The sequence below is a fragment of the Lingula anatina genome, chromosome 1 (assembly GCF_051362555.1).
Source record: "Lingula anatina isolate TDL-2025a chromosome 1, LinAna3.0, whole genome shotgun sequence".
NCBI classification, from domain to species: domain Eukaryota; kingdom Metazoa; phylum Brachiopoda; class Lingulata; order Lingulida; family Lingulidae; genus Lingula; species Lingula anatina.
This window is the reverse complement of record NC_141767.1, coordinates 8,374,989-8,390,135: the sequence shown is the minus strand read 5'-3', so window position 1 is coordinate 8,390,135 and position 15,147 is coordinate 8,374,989. Positions and strand designations below refer to the sequence as shown.

General features: G+C 34.4%; 1 protein-coding gene across 11 annotated transcripts in view; it reads left to right on the top strand.

Annotated features, from left to right (window-relative positions):
• Positions 1-15,147, top strand: part of LOC106181325 (3',5'-cyclic-AMP phosphodiesterase 4C) — a 116,193-nt gene that overhangs the window by 84,789 nt on the left and 16,257 nt on the right. Inside the window, exon 1 of one of the 11 annotated variants that reach the window (XM_013565682.2) lies at positions 8,780-9,534. The exons of the other annotated variants lie outside the window; for them this stretch is intronic. Coding sequence (XP_013421136.1) covers positions 9,380-9,534 — 155 coding nt within the window. The 5' untranslated portion in view covers positions 8,780-9,379. Of the gene's footprint in view, positions 1-8,779; positions 9,535-15,147 lie in introns of those variants that run through there. 11 annotated transcript variants of the gene reach the window in all.

Below are 15,147 nucleotides of genomic sequence, written 5' to 3'. Positions count from 1 at the left end.
ATTTGAATATCATACCTGTCTCACCATTGTGAATGACATCTAGTATATATCAGTATTCATTTGCCATTTCTTAGTGCTCTATAAAGTATTTTTGGAACTAAAAAAAGTTGTTAAATTAAATGTAATAGATAGGTGTAATAAAACTTTTCTAAAACTTGATCTAGATTTGCTTAATAGTTAAAAAGTAGGCCCTTAGGTTTTTACTATTCATCCAGTTCAGACATGAGCTTTTTTTACAGAATTGCAGAATTCCAATATTTTTAATTCAATTATGGTAGGACCTAAGGCTTTCCTTGGACCCCAGCAGGTTAAGTATTTTGCACCACAATAAATGTTCATAGTTTTTTTTAACCCAGTCTAGCTCATGTCTGCTTTGCTGTTAGAGATCAATAGAGGGTGGAGTTCTGCAGGAGACATGCCAGACTGATTTTCCTACTAGATGGCAGCAGTGTGCAGGATTATTCACAGTCCAAAAAATAAATCTGTTTTTATTTCCACTAGGGAACATTCAGTAGAATTAATATAAAAATGGCCAAAAAATATGCCTGGATAACTGCTAGTGTCTTTCATGCACTTGCATTTGTGTGTCCATGCAAAACAATATCTGATAGATATGAGACTAAGGCTCTGTTCTCACAACTTTTAGATCGATCTATCACGGCGGGGAGTCTCACTAGATTACTGTCAGATAATCCCCCTTAAGTGTCCGTCCCCGCCTACTACAAGCTTTAAGGGGTAATTAACTTTCGTGTCCGCCCGGCTGACAGCTATTTAGCGTGAACCCCCAGGGAGTTAGGTCGCTCCAATGTAGGTCGATCTAATCTATGAGAATGGGGTGTAATTTTCACCACTTAAGGCCAGCTACCCAATAGAATGTTCCCTTTCCTATGTTTAATATAGTCAACGACTTGTAAAAATTGTTTGCTTGGTTATTCATCTTAAGGCAGATCCAGTACTTTTTAAGGCAGAGCCAAATCTTCTTTTTTTTTTTTTCGAAATTAAATCTGAATAATTTACAGGGAACAAATTGATTCATCTTATACATAAAGTTATGCAGAAATTGCTTTTGCCATCTGCGTTGTCACTGTGGAAAATGTGGCATGTTCCTAAACAAAGAAGATGCTTTTTTCCTAAATTAAATTTAAATTATTTAATAAAAAACAACTTTTCCATTTTATACATGAACTAATGCAGAAAACCAATCTCATTCCTCATACATCATTTGTATAAGACTTGTAGTATTGCAACAAAGCATATGTAATAGTACAGGTAAGAAAGGAAACAATTGCACTGGATTGCTTTTTTTTTTCATTTTTGATTTTCAATTAAGCAATTGATAATGCATCAGGTGCAATTTTTTTTCTAATCATCACTCAAAAACCACCAACTTAGAGTAACAATGTGGGTGCTTTCCAATGCATGAAATTTTAATGGATTTTGTTAGAAGTAACAATGTTTAAGAGTAGCAGTTAGGGATGTTAAGAGATGACTCTTTTTGCAGCCCTTGTAGAATTATCAGGTGTCACTGTGAAATTGATGAACAACTTAGATTTATCAAGTTGCCCAAAGTTGGTTAAGTTGTACCCAAGTTAAATTAGTCCTCTCCCCCCCACCTCCCCGCTCCTCTTTGGAGCCTGCATAAAAAAATTCACAATGTCTAAGTTCACATATTGGGGATTTTTACTAATTTATACATTGGCATAATTAAGATATTTTTGTTATTGAATTATAGCAAAGGATTATTTTGTTTTCACAAATAAGTTGTATGTAGAGTGCATTTACACCAATTTTAGCAAACCTTTTCTCAGTAAAATGAACTTCTGTTTTCTTCACTTACCATAAAGATGGACCAGAAATCTTGAATTGTTCTGATTTATGATACAAAGAAGATGATCCTATGAGTGAAAAATATTTGAATTGTGATGAAAATGTGAAGAATCTTGACAATTCTTGACACACATTGAGCTATTAGGTCGATGACCTTTATGCAGTGCACTAGTTAAACTACGTATATTGATTTTAGATTATCTGGGAAATGATCAGATAAGTCATATATGTAAACATGTTTATTGTTATGCCTTTTGTCAGTATTTTGCACAGATGATAATTATGTTGAGCAGCCCCATATAAACTGTTTGCATAAGAGAAAAATTACATCCTTGCTAGAAAGAAAGAGAGATGGTAAATGAAGTTTACAGTAGCCCCAGTTCCAGCAGTTCTGAATGAAGAAGACTTAAATATGTGGAGGAAAAGGTATTGTTTTACTTCCTTTGTGAAATCCGCACAGTGAAGCTCTTTTCTTAGTATTAACTCATATCTGTTGTATGGTTTAAATATTGCAATCTTGTTTTTTTTAAGTGTAGATTCTTTTGAAGGGAGGGTCCTGCCACTATAGTATGTAGATATACATCACATATGTGGTTTGTTTTGATAAGTACTACAGTAGTAAATATGAAAAAATAAGGTGTTAGAAAAAAATGATATCTCTAGGTGATAGAGAATATGAATGGGATTATGTTGACATCATGAGAATGAATGGCATGTTGTTATTTTTTTTATTAGGGGAGGGGGTGGTTTGTGCACATATCAGAACTTTTTAGATATATCATGAAGAGTGTGATGTGTATAATGGAGAAAGGGGAGGGGGGGGGGAGCACGTGCCTGATAGCACTTACATAGGGTATTTGTGGTCAGAAAGATCATGCTGAAGGTTCATCTTTACAAATGACACCAATAACGGAACTGATTTGTGTGATAAGGTTGTAACAGTTCAGTGTCTCTGGATAGAGATGTGCATCTGGCGAAGGTGTGGGCATTCAAGACCCAATTTATCATCAATCTGAAAGTAACTGTTGCCACTAGGAGGAGATTTGTCAGATAACTACTTCCTTCGACCAGCTTGTGTCCTGTGTCGCCCAAGGACAGTTCCAGGTTAAATGAGGCGTGGACTGTCCCCTCCACCCTCTGGGCGGGCCCTGGTGCCATAATGTGGAAGAAAACATTAAGATATATACTAGATCAGGATAAAGTTAGTTTAGTTGAAGGAGCTCACCGAAGAGGACTGTTTTCCAGTGGCCTTCAGCTGGCTAATTGTATGGTGAGCCTGCTTTTTAATCGTTAGTAATTTTTAAAAGGTATCATACTTTTTTTTATCACATTTACCATGTTTACTTGGGGGCTGTATCAGTGTAATGAAATCATAGAAAATGCTTTGTCTTAAAATGTCGACAATATCAAAGTGAAGAAAAGTAAAATTAATAATATATAAATAAATAATGATAATAAAATAACAATAAAGAAAATAATGATAAGAAAGCAGCAATTTTTTATTATCAGTCAGTAGGATGATAATCAACTTAAGTTTTAAAAGGCAAAATGAGTATAATCCTGTGTATAAAGTTCTGCATGCATGTTAGAAAAGAGAGAAAGCAATTTTTAATTAAAATATTTCAAAAATAAATATAAATGCAGTTTAAATACAGATCGTTAAAAGTGATATCAACCTCACACATCTTCATACAAATTGCCCTGGAAAGGGTTACATTTCGAGATTTGAATAGACAATTAACAAGTTAGGCTGATATTGTAGCGAACAGGATATTCATCATGCAAGAATTGAACTGAACTTTTGAAAATCAATTATCTGTTCAGTATTCATGGCAATATGTCCTGATAACAGAAGTATTGTTAAGAAAACAAGACGGCTACATTGTGCAGGGAATGTGTATGGATTTTCCTCATTCGAGATCTCCAGTTTGAAGTAAATTTAATCCACTGACATTATTTCAATTAAATTCTAATTGCAGTGATAGACATTGCATGTAATGACACTTATGTTTAAGATTGCTATTTTTATTTTCTGATAAATTTATTTACAAAAAAATGATACTAGGAGACAGCTTCATCCAGCTTCTTCACTTTGTAATTAGACGAACATTAACAAATACCTTCGTTAACATGCATCATTTGTGTGGTGTTTATTGCCTCTAGAAACTGTGGGACTAGAGAGATGTCTTTCATGGTGCCAAAATACTTTCCAGAAGGACTACAGATGACTGTGTCTCTAATTGTTATTGTCCTTAAAGTACCCAAAGTAGCATTTGGATTTGGCCCCAGGAGAATACATTAATTCATTATTGGTTAATAAGTGGCATCCCAGGGCAATTAATTGTAGCTTTGGTCATTGCATATTGCCAACATAGTAAAATTCCATATAGCACTGCTGTTTTGTACTTGGCACACTTCAGGGGTCACATCTGGGGCTAAGGGCCAACTCTGAGGTCATTTCTCTCACCTGAGCACATCATTTTGCCTTAAGTGAGTAATGGTCTCAGCAGTTAAAGAACAGGTGCACTGATGTGATCAACACCAATTAGCAAAGTTAAACGACCCAGGGTTAATGACCATTAAAACTGACCAGTGTCCATGTGATACTATACAAATGGTCTTTTGTTGACATGCTGGGCTTTAAACCACTTAAACACAATGAATGACTGTTTTGATACAACAAAATCCCTGTGCACCTTTAGAGACCCCTCCCAACAATAATGTAGCTGCATCTGTGCTGCATTGTGTTTTTCTTCTAACCAAAGTAACAAAGAATACACTGGTTTGTACATCAGGGCACCAGTTGTCCTGAAAGATGTCAAAAAGATTCAGATATCATTGTCACCGCACACAAAAGCAATGTAAAAAAAACCACAAGCTTTGAATGTTTTGTAACGTTATATAAATACCTCAGCTTTGATGATTAAAACCTAAGAGCAATGTGCATCAGCATAGCGGTTTAGATTGTAATGAGAAGCGATGCATGTTCAGGTGACATTTTCCCTGAGGTAAAATCAACAAATCACTATGGTGTCATATCCCTTTCTGAGGTTTTCTCTGTGGTGCCTGGGTTAGGAGAGGCTACTAAGCTTAGTCAGTTCACATACAGGGCACTTGAATACAATTACATGAGGTTAAAGATATGAATACTGAATGCTGTGAAAAGTATGGGGATTTCATCTTGATATCTGATTATTTGAAATGAACATGGAAACAAAAAATATTTAGAACTTAAGCTGCTTTTCTAATTTTTCCCTGAAACCTCTCAAGAACACAGTTTGAAAATGTTTACAGTTGTTATTGATGAAAATGTTAGTTGATAAATTGTCCAAATAAGAGTTTATTTTCTGAACATTGCCCCTGAGGTAAACATGGTAAATGCTCTCTTGTTCTTGGTACTGATAGAGGTAAGATGATCTCATAAACAAGAACAAGATTTTTTCTTAAATTGCCAGCCTTTGATCCCAGATAGAACAAGCCAAAACATGACACTAATCACTGCCTCTAAGGCTTCCTTGGGGACTACAAAATTTGACCACTGGGAGATTTTTGTAGATGCTGTTCATGTCATTTTTTTCCGTTTAAAGCTTAGTAGTAGTTAAAGATTACCCGATTCCTGGTTTGTTTCCTTTGTTTTGTAATAGTATAAATGAACAGAAGTCATCAAAACATGTAAATTGCCTGTAATGGAGATGAATGGCCTTTTAATATCTTGACATATAAAATTGATCTGTGATTGTAATCCATTTGGTATATTTCTTGGGAGGACAATCAGATGGAGTTTCTTGTTTACTTCAGTTTTGTGAGGACAGTTCAGTTCACGGTGTGTGTTTATAAAAGACCCACAGCTTGCTGGGAGGCCTCAGACAACTAACACCACAGCAGAAGAATACAGCACAAACACAGAGTAAAATTATTAACTTTTTTGAAAGATCATTTAGACAAAGTTGCACAACAACAAATAACATCGTCATTATGTCTGGTTGTCATGGCAACTGGGCCTGTCATACCTGGGCCAAGCGGCTTATCAAAGCAGTAACCTCTAAAAAGAAGAGGTAAGTGTTTGTTTGTCAGGTTAATGAGGAAATTTTGATCTTGTTGTGATAACAGCCTGTAGACATTTTATTTAGCAGATTCTATTATATTTCAAATTATTCTGATTCCAAATTTTTTATCTAAAAATATCTTTAAGATATATTTGTTAATTTAGTATATAAAACAAATTATGGGTATTTGTTTAAAAAAATCTCTTTTTTTATTGGAGATTTTTTATATAAAAAATGATGGGTGGTATAGTATTATATTAATTTTTTTTTTTTTTTTGATGAATTAGGTTGAAATTCAGTAATATTAGCAGATGTTGCATCCAATCTGCTTGTATATCATTCATGTAAATTTCTACAAAGTGATTGATGAGTGGTAACAGCTAGTGCGACGAGGAGAGGAAAAAACTAATTATTTTATCTAGATGTGCCAAGGGAGATGTGTTTCAATATTGTTTCATGAAATTCTGGCAAGTCTTAATATAGTCACGTAAGAGAACCAATTATACCATTGATTATAAGTTGGTTTCCAAACTTTGACAGGCTACCACATATCATATGCTGTTTGTGCTGTTTTATCCATGTAGGTGTTTTATGATAGATATACAAAATAAAATCAATATCATTTAGTGCATTATATATATATCAGACAATGTAATTGGATTCTGAAGTGTCCACTGGGACCACATTACAGATACAGCTACTGCGGATGGAGGATGTACCAGATCTTTGCCAGTAAATTGTAGATCAATTATGACAGTAACTAGGCTGACACAGGTTTAAGCTTGGCTCAGCCCTTTTACAGGTTGCTTTGTATAATAGAATTAGTGAATGAATGAATTAATAAATAAATCAGTTAGGAAAAAATATTCTAATGCTGTTGTAAATAATGCTGTGTCAGCTACAGTGCAGTCTTATCATTCATAAAATACCACTTATAAGTCATTTTCCATTCAGCAATCTACAAGTTAGCTATGAGGATAAACTGTGCAAGTAATATTTTTCCCATTTGACAGACTCTTTATCCAATATTAGGTCACTGTCGTTTTAATTAAAAAATACAAAGATCAATTTCAGGCTTCACTTTTGTAAATATTGTGGATCAAGTTGAGTCAATGGTGGTTATCAGATTGAACTGAGTGTCAACCAGTATGCTTCTCATTGTATTTTAGGGTCCTTTTCACACTGAGTAGTGCATTCACAATAAGGTCTATACCAAGGCACTTTGAGAGGTCCTAACATGTAATTGTGCTCTTGAGAGGGGGGGGGGGGGGGGGGTACTCCCTTTCACTGTTCTCCAAAAGAGCATTCCCTGCTGTTATTTAAGTTAATTGGCTATGCTCGGTGTGGAACTTGGTGATTCTCTTATGTAAAAGCCATGCTACTGAGTTGTCAATCTACCAAAGTGTATCAGTACAGACTGTATCACTTAAGTAAAATACTGCTCAATTTGGAAAAGGCGTAAGAGTTAATTATGATGATCCAGTCTCAATGAAAATATTACACTTAAATTACACTGTCTGTATATTATCACATTTGCAAAATTTCTTTAAAAATTGATAGAATTCTTAGCCAGTGTATGCCCATTGTGAATATGAGCACTGCTTGTCTTCTGTTGGGTAAAGAATTACTTCCTTGTTTGTAGTTTGCCTACAAATACTGCTAAAAAAGAAAAAAATTTAAAATTTACTAGAAAACATATTGTTAATGCAATTTAAAGAGCACTCAATTTTATTAAGGTTGATCTAAACTCAAGTCTTATAAAAAAATTGCCTTTTCAACCTTAGCTGATCAGCTGGAGGTCTTTTTTTCTTTTTTTTTCTTCATCTAAACTTTAATGGACTAATTAATAAGATTTATGAATATGCCTTAGGAATATGGCTACTTTGTGTAAGAAAAGAAATAAAAGATTTGAGGGTAGAACTGATGATTGCTGAACTAAATTGAGAGGGAAAGATTAATAATTATCAACAAAGACCAGACTGAAGTCATGTGTAATGTATAGATGTCAAAATGACAGGAAGAAAGTCTCAGTCTTTGCAAGACGTAGACAACTCCAGCAAAGGAAATTGATTTTCTAACCATGTAGGACAAACTTAGTATCATATGGATATAAGGCCAAACTTTTCTTTAAAAATCCTTTGCTACCATAAAAATGACTAGTATCATCACTGTATGACCATGGATAACCAAGACGGTAATAGTTTTGCACTTGAATCTTACCCTCATTCTTATCAAAAGTTCATTACATTAGATCTACATGACATCATAAATGTTAAAATCAATGGTTTATTAATGAATGTGCTTACCCTGCTGTACACCATTACTATATCTTGTTTTACTTTCTTTTTTTTGTATCACTAGTTATCTTTTTCCACCTAATCACCAGACTTGTAAATCATGCCTTTGTGTTCATTATTTTCAGTGTAAAATGAGTGGTAACAGCATGTACAAGATATGTTTAGCACATGTAAAGCTATAAAGGTAGAAGCATTTGTATGTTTAGCATTGTCAGGTAGATTACACTTGTTTATGCTAAAGTAAAATCTACCTTATCTCTATTACAAATTTGCTTCTGTAGAAATGCTTCTCAGTGGATTGTTTGTTGACCTTTTCTATAAAAAACTGGGTTATATATATAGGAGAAAGGGGGAGGGGGGGGGGTCAACAGCTGGAGCACAAAGCAGGAAATCAATCTCCTTGCCTTACCCAAGTATTACCTGTGTCAGCTCAACCTGTTGTCTTCGTAACAACATTGCAGCCCGTTTTAATGAAGTGGTTTCATGCAACATCCCTCTTCCTTCCCAGCCAGGTGGTAAGATCTTAATACACATTGATCAGGATTTGAGCTCTGCCAGAGAAAGTTGAGAAGCGAAGGCCTAATCCTTGAGATGATGTCTGCATAACTGAGGTACCAGGCAAGCAGATATGCTGTACTGTGTGTAAGCATAGGCACGTACAGTACACATGCGTGTTGGGGTGTTTTGAATTACAGAATCAAGGAGGTCACACACAGTATCTGTTGTCTGTTGATTATCCGTCTTAACACACTGGTCATATTTATCAGGCGTGATTCTGGAACAGTTGCAACACAGAAGATGTTTTTAATCTGATGAAAATTAGCTTAATATTAGCCATGGGAATGTTTTTCTAAACGGGAGTTTATAGCAGTGCACTAGGTTATGTGCCAAGCAGAATGATTACTGTGGATTTCATAGGCAGTGCTACTAGTGCTAGTACTGGCCAAATCGTGTGTGGATGTCGACCATACTAGGTGAATTTACAGGATTAGCCAACTCTGCTAGTGGTTACCATGGTGATTCTCGTACTTAATCACGGAAGAATCATTCCTTGAGCTTCAGAGTTTCTCATAGATAGAGACAGAGCTGTAGGACATGTGGAGTTGGAATCTTATGTCATTCCATTATTCTGGCTATTAATTTAAGCAAACTAAGTGGAAAACTCAGAATATCAGGATCTCTCACTTCTATTTACTAGTATTGGCTGTGATGATGATGAAAAAAGGCTTACAAAACAATAAATGCTCTCACTTGACTGTGGAATCAAGTAGGAATGGAAAAGATGGAGGCACGTGTAACATGCATCGTGTGATGAGCACAAGTGCTCTCCGTATACCCAAACAAAGGTCTTCATTTTGGGAAAGGTAGGTGTAAAGTATGTGAAGAACTGAAGTTGATTAAATATGAAAAACATGTTCCACAAAAAAAAATTGATCACGCTCAACACTGGTATTTGATATCATTGCATTGGCTTTTATTAGCTTGGGTGACCGACTGAAGAGAAAAATGTTTGCCTGACTATTGAATGTCTTTATACTGTATGTTTTGTGTTGATTCTTTTCAACAATGGCTTTTAAGGCCCATACATATATAGAGGCAGAAAATAATCATTAAAAACAACTTGTCACACCTGATTTTATTCACTGTCAAATGTGTGTGTTGCATTTAAATGATATTATTTGTCCACAATCTTACTCTGCAGAAGATCATTTTGGAACATGCTCTTGACTTAAATGTTCAAATAAAGTATGTCCACCCCTATGTATTGAATATTCTGCATTGCTGCACTATTGTAGTTTATTTATCTCTAGCTAAATGCAGCTCAATATGACATATTTTATACCAGTTATGGATACAAAGTTCATGGTCTTGCCATTTGCCAAAGCAGTAGTTGTGACCAAATGTTCAAATTTTTATCCAAATCTAATCACAACCCCCAAAATATATGATATGCCTCTGAAGCGGATCTTAAAATATCTGAAACTGTGGAGGCAAACTGGGCCTGCTGGTCTGAACTATGTACTAAAGGGACCAGAAGACATATTGCAGCTATGGAGTATTCTCGCTAAAGGTTATCTGAAAGAACCTCTTTCATCCATCATACAGATCTTGGTTGGTGGTTTGCTCCTCATAACAGTTCAAGGAGTTCTAACAGTGATACAGCACCATCTCCTATGTTGGCTTATCTGTTCTTGCTAATGACTGTAAAAAATATAGATTTATGTAAGTCTTGACGTGGCCATGTCCCCAATTGGCATCGATCTTTATTAGGCACAGTTCACTGCAGTTGATAATAAAGGAAGATATTTAATCCTTTTCTTAAGTTTCTATAGGAATGATGTTTTGCTTGTGGCAAGATTATGTCTTGTCCACAAATCATGTAATTTGCAAACATTTATATTAGTTCACAGCTCAATAATTCTTGAATATACATGTTGGCATATCTCTCAGTTGTCAGTTTCATTTTTATTTTTAAAAAAATGGAGCAATTATGTTTCTTTGCTATTGATAGATCCAAAGTTCAGAACTAAGATCTTATAAATGTATTACTTTATGAGACAAGGGGAAAACTATATGCTCCCAAAGATTTGTACACGTAAGCATTGAATTATTGTTATAAAACATTCTACATAATACATTTGATATGACTGGCTGAAGAACAGATTGAAGAACTTGGAAGGGTTAGTCAACTGTCTTTACAACTTATTGGGTTAGTCAACTGTAGCTTCTCAGTGTCACAGAACTTTTTTAAATTGTTTTTTGTGGCAAATATATGGAAATAACCAATATCATTCATAATATGTATCTTTGGAGCCTAACCTTTGATTAATAATTTGATTATTTATTCATCTTTGTATGCAAAACAACAAAGACTGATATTAAACAGGCAGGACAAATGGGACTCAGATATATTAATTTTCTTATCTTCAGTGTTACATCTATGGAAAGCAATGCTGCTTAGATTGTAGACCCATATTGTGCAGCAGAGGAAAATAACTCAAGCAAAACATAGTATGGAATTTTGATAAGAAAATTGGAAATAGGCAGAAGCAAAAGAAAATATTGAAATCAATTTTGCCCAAGTCTATTTGATTACAGATTTAGCATTCAGCCATGCACAATCTATACCATCCAATAAAATTATCTTTTTGCTTTGTCTTTGGTCGTGTTGTATTAGTTTACATATACTGGATAGCTCGTTTGCAATGAGGTGATTGAATTCTGTTGTGATACATGCAGTTCTGTAATGTGCATATTCTTAATTAAAAGACAATTGGAGTCCACTTTTTGTTTGAGTGCTATATGAAGTGCACCTTTAACTTGAAAAAAAGAGGGGCATGACTATTGCTTAAGCAGCATACAGTCAAAACATCATTCACACAAGTAAAGCCGAGAGCACTTAATGAATTTCACTTGCCCTTTTAGACTAACTTTCCAGTGTGTTCCCTTCTTCTTTCACTGGAAATATTGACTTTTTCATCAATCTGCTAAAGCAGAAAACTAGTGCAATCCATGTAAACATCTTGCACATTCCTGCAAATTTTTTCAGCAACGTGAAAGTTGTATTGAAAATGTAGAACAAACACCAAGCTGAGATGCACTCAAGGAAAATGAAAGAGATGTTATTTCAAGGAAGATTCCAAAAATTAATTTTTTGGTTTACAAATGTTTATTTAAACTGAGTATAAGTGCTTAGATGTTGTAATGAACATGTCAAATAGCAGTAGCTTTAATTGTTTAAACATGGGCAGAATGACAAGTTCTAGATGTTTTATTGCACCCGTACTCCAGCAGTAAACACCTGCAAATGTGTACCATCAGTGTATTACCTGTAGTGCATAAAAATGAAATATTCACCCTAATATAGAGAATAACATAGGTACAAAATCTATGTGTGCCCATTGGCAGTGCAAATATTGGACCATTTGCTGGGCTCGTTTTGGTTCATCTGATGAGTAAACTTTAAAGCTGTTAATGGAACAAATGCAATAAAAAGGAATTAAGAATACAGGTGTCCTGGTTTTGAAGTCTGTTGGGTTCTTTTATCAAAGTTCATTTGAGCAGAGCCACCCTCTGAATGATGATGTTACCCTGGAGAGGTCACCAACTTGGTTTAGTTTTACTAGAGTTTGAGTGATTCTGGCCGTGTGTGTGTTGGAAAATTTATAGTAATGAGACCCTTGATATTTTTAATTGGAGGACATGTAACTTAAAAGGAAAAGGTATTCGAATTATTGCTTCTTCTTTCCCCATATTAGTTTAGTATTTAGAGCATACAATACACATAAGACCTTTCTATAAGAAAAAATTCCCCATTTCAACACTTTCCTCTTAATCACCAATTTAGATAAACCATGTTTGAACCATTATAAAATTGAATTTTTTAAACCAGTTTTTGAATTTCAAGATTATGTATTTTTGAATCTGTGTCTTTGCCAAAGTGTTATATTTTTTTTTTCAATATTTTATTCTAAATTGTAACACCTAGGATAAAGAACAAATAGGTGAGTGCAGCTTGCATGTAGGCAGGTAGTGTTATCTGGGGTTAGTAATCATCTTGGAAATTGAATGAATTAAACAAGCTCTACCCTACACCAGGATGCCGTGCTCTTCCGCTACTGCTGAGCTTGAGAAGCTGTCACTTGATTGTCAGAAACTAAGCTGCTGCAGATCAAATATTCATTGACACACCTTTGTCATGATAGTTCTTTTATGCTGGTTTCTGGTTTTCCATCATAAAATAGAGATTAATTGTCAGTTCACACCTCTGACAAAAAATGGAGAATGTAGCTTTGGATATCGTGGTATTTTACTTCTTTTGTGTAGGTGGACTGAAGAAAGTAAAAGTGAAATTTTTGATAAAAAGTGAAATATAAATATTGACATTTAGTTAAAGATATATGTTAAATGCCTTTGCTACACTTTTCCAGATTTATTTACCAATAGTAGAAAATTATTTTAAAATGGCATGTGTTTTGGAAAGACTTTAGGTATAAAAGGTGTTTTCCCTTATTTTGTACAAAGTCAGTAGTAAGGGATATCTCATTTTGCCCCCCCCCCCCCTCCCCCACATTGTTACTTGCCCACATCATTATCCTCCATAGCAAAATTGTGATTTACCCACATAGATATGCCCTTGCACTGTTGCTCCCACTTATCCGTTTCTGAATTCAGTTTAAATTATTTGTTACTTTTAGGTCCAGGAAGGCATATTTATAGAAAAAGATTTATAGTAAGGTTTTTGTAATGGAGAATTATGTTTTGTATGTTGCGTTTTTACTTGACAGATTCTGTATTATAGGGGAGTAGCAATTCCAGTTAGTAATGGTTCAGGGAAGTAACAGCTTGGTGATGTAAAGGGGTGTATCCCTGCCATTGCCTACATCTGTCTGTGCCGCTGGAGCAGGGGCCATAACTGAAGGAGTTGGGTCTTTAAACTTATTGATGTCATACATGTATGCAGGGTTTAAATACAAGTGCAGTTGTTAAATCTACAGTTTTTTTATGGACAGACACTGTTTCTGGTTATTAAAATATTTATGCTGAAATAGTTAGTCTATGTTTTCGTCAACTTTCATTCTTTTTTATTATTTGTTTTCATTTATTGTAATGCAACCATGGTATCTTTACTCAGAAGTGGTGAAAGGTTAAAAGTTTCCTTCCTGTTTTTTCTCGTAATTAGTTACTTTTTCTTCTCCTCTACCTTTCTGCTGCTAATATGCTATTTATCTTTATTTAGTCAAAAACAAACTTGGCAACAACAGTAAGCTGCGGCATTTTCTGCATTCAACCATCTTCAAGTTTTGTGTTGTACATGATATATGTATAATGAGTATAGTTTAATACAGCTGCATTACATTTATCCGTGCACTGCCACAATAGTAACCATATGTTATCAATCATTGAAGAGCTTTGCCATCAATACCAAACATGGTTCAATTCAATGTGCTGAATAATTAAATTGAATGTTTTCTGTAGAGGAAATTTTAAAATGTGCAGTTATTAAATCACTGAGATAGCCACATGTTTTGTAAATAAAGGACACAAAGAAAATGGCAGATATGACTCAAAACTGTCTGAGCGAAAAGCTTTGAAATTGACTCTCCAGCATATATGTTTCACCAAGGATACTCTTAATTCTTTTATTGCCATTAATAATCATATCATTTTAACATTGTGTCTACAAGACTTTGAAGACTGCCATGATGTAGATTTTTTCCACATTCTTTAGTTGTGACTTTAGAGTGCACAAATACCCTGGAATTGCATTATGTAGAAGTTATTAAAAAGGTAGACTAGGAAATCAAATCTGTTGCAAAGTGCTAGTCTGACATCAAAGGACAGCATTTGAATAGAAGTTAGTTTTGTTTGTAAAATCCATTATCTTGTTGTTTTCTGTCCATTTTGCACATAGTTTTGAAATTAATATGTGTTCATGAAGTATATTTATTTTCGTAAATGCTTCAAGGACTCGTTATAGTGTAAATAATGCCTACCTGTTATAGCTTGGAAAACTTCAAGTTTGTTTAGACCAGACTATATATTTTACAGACTTGTGTAAATGATATGTATAAAGTAATTATCTAGATGTAGTAAACAGGGTGTCTGCCTCTGTGATCATTTCATTGACGTCAGTCACATAACAAAAAGGTCCAAATGATATTTTTTTATTTAAGAGAAGCCCCGTGAAAAACTTTTCTGGTTTCAAAGTCCTGAAATCAGACGACAACATTGCAGAACATGCTCATATTTTATACTTTTCCATGCTGAAAGTCACATACACATGACAATTACTGAATGTCAGAAAACAATGTGTGGGATTATTTTTACTTATGTTTCCTATATTCATAAGAATACAAACCTTATTAATTGATACTTTTATTCACATTTAGTAACTTATGATAATTAGGTGGACAATTATTTTAGCATTCTTTTAATCTAGCTCAATTCCTTTTGTAGTTCAGTATATTCTGGCA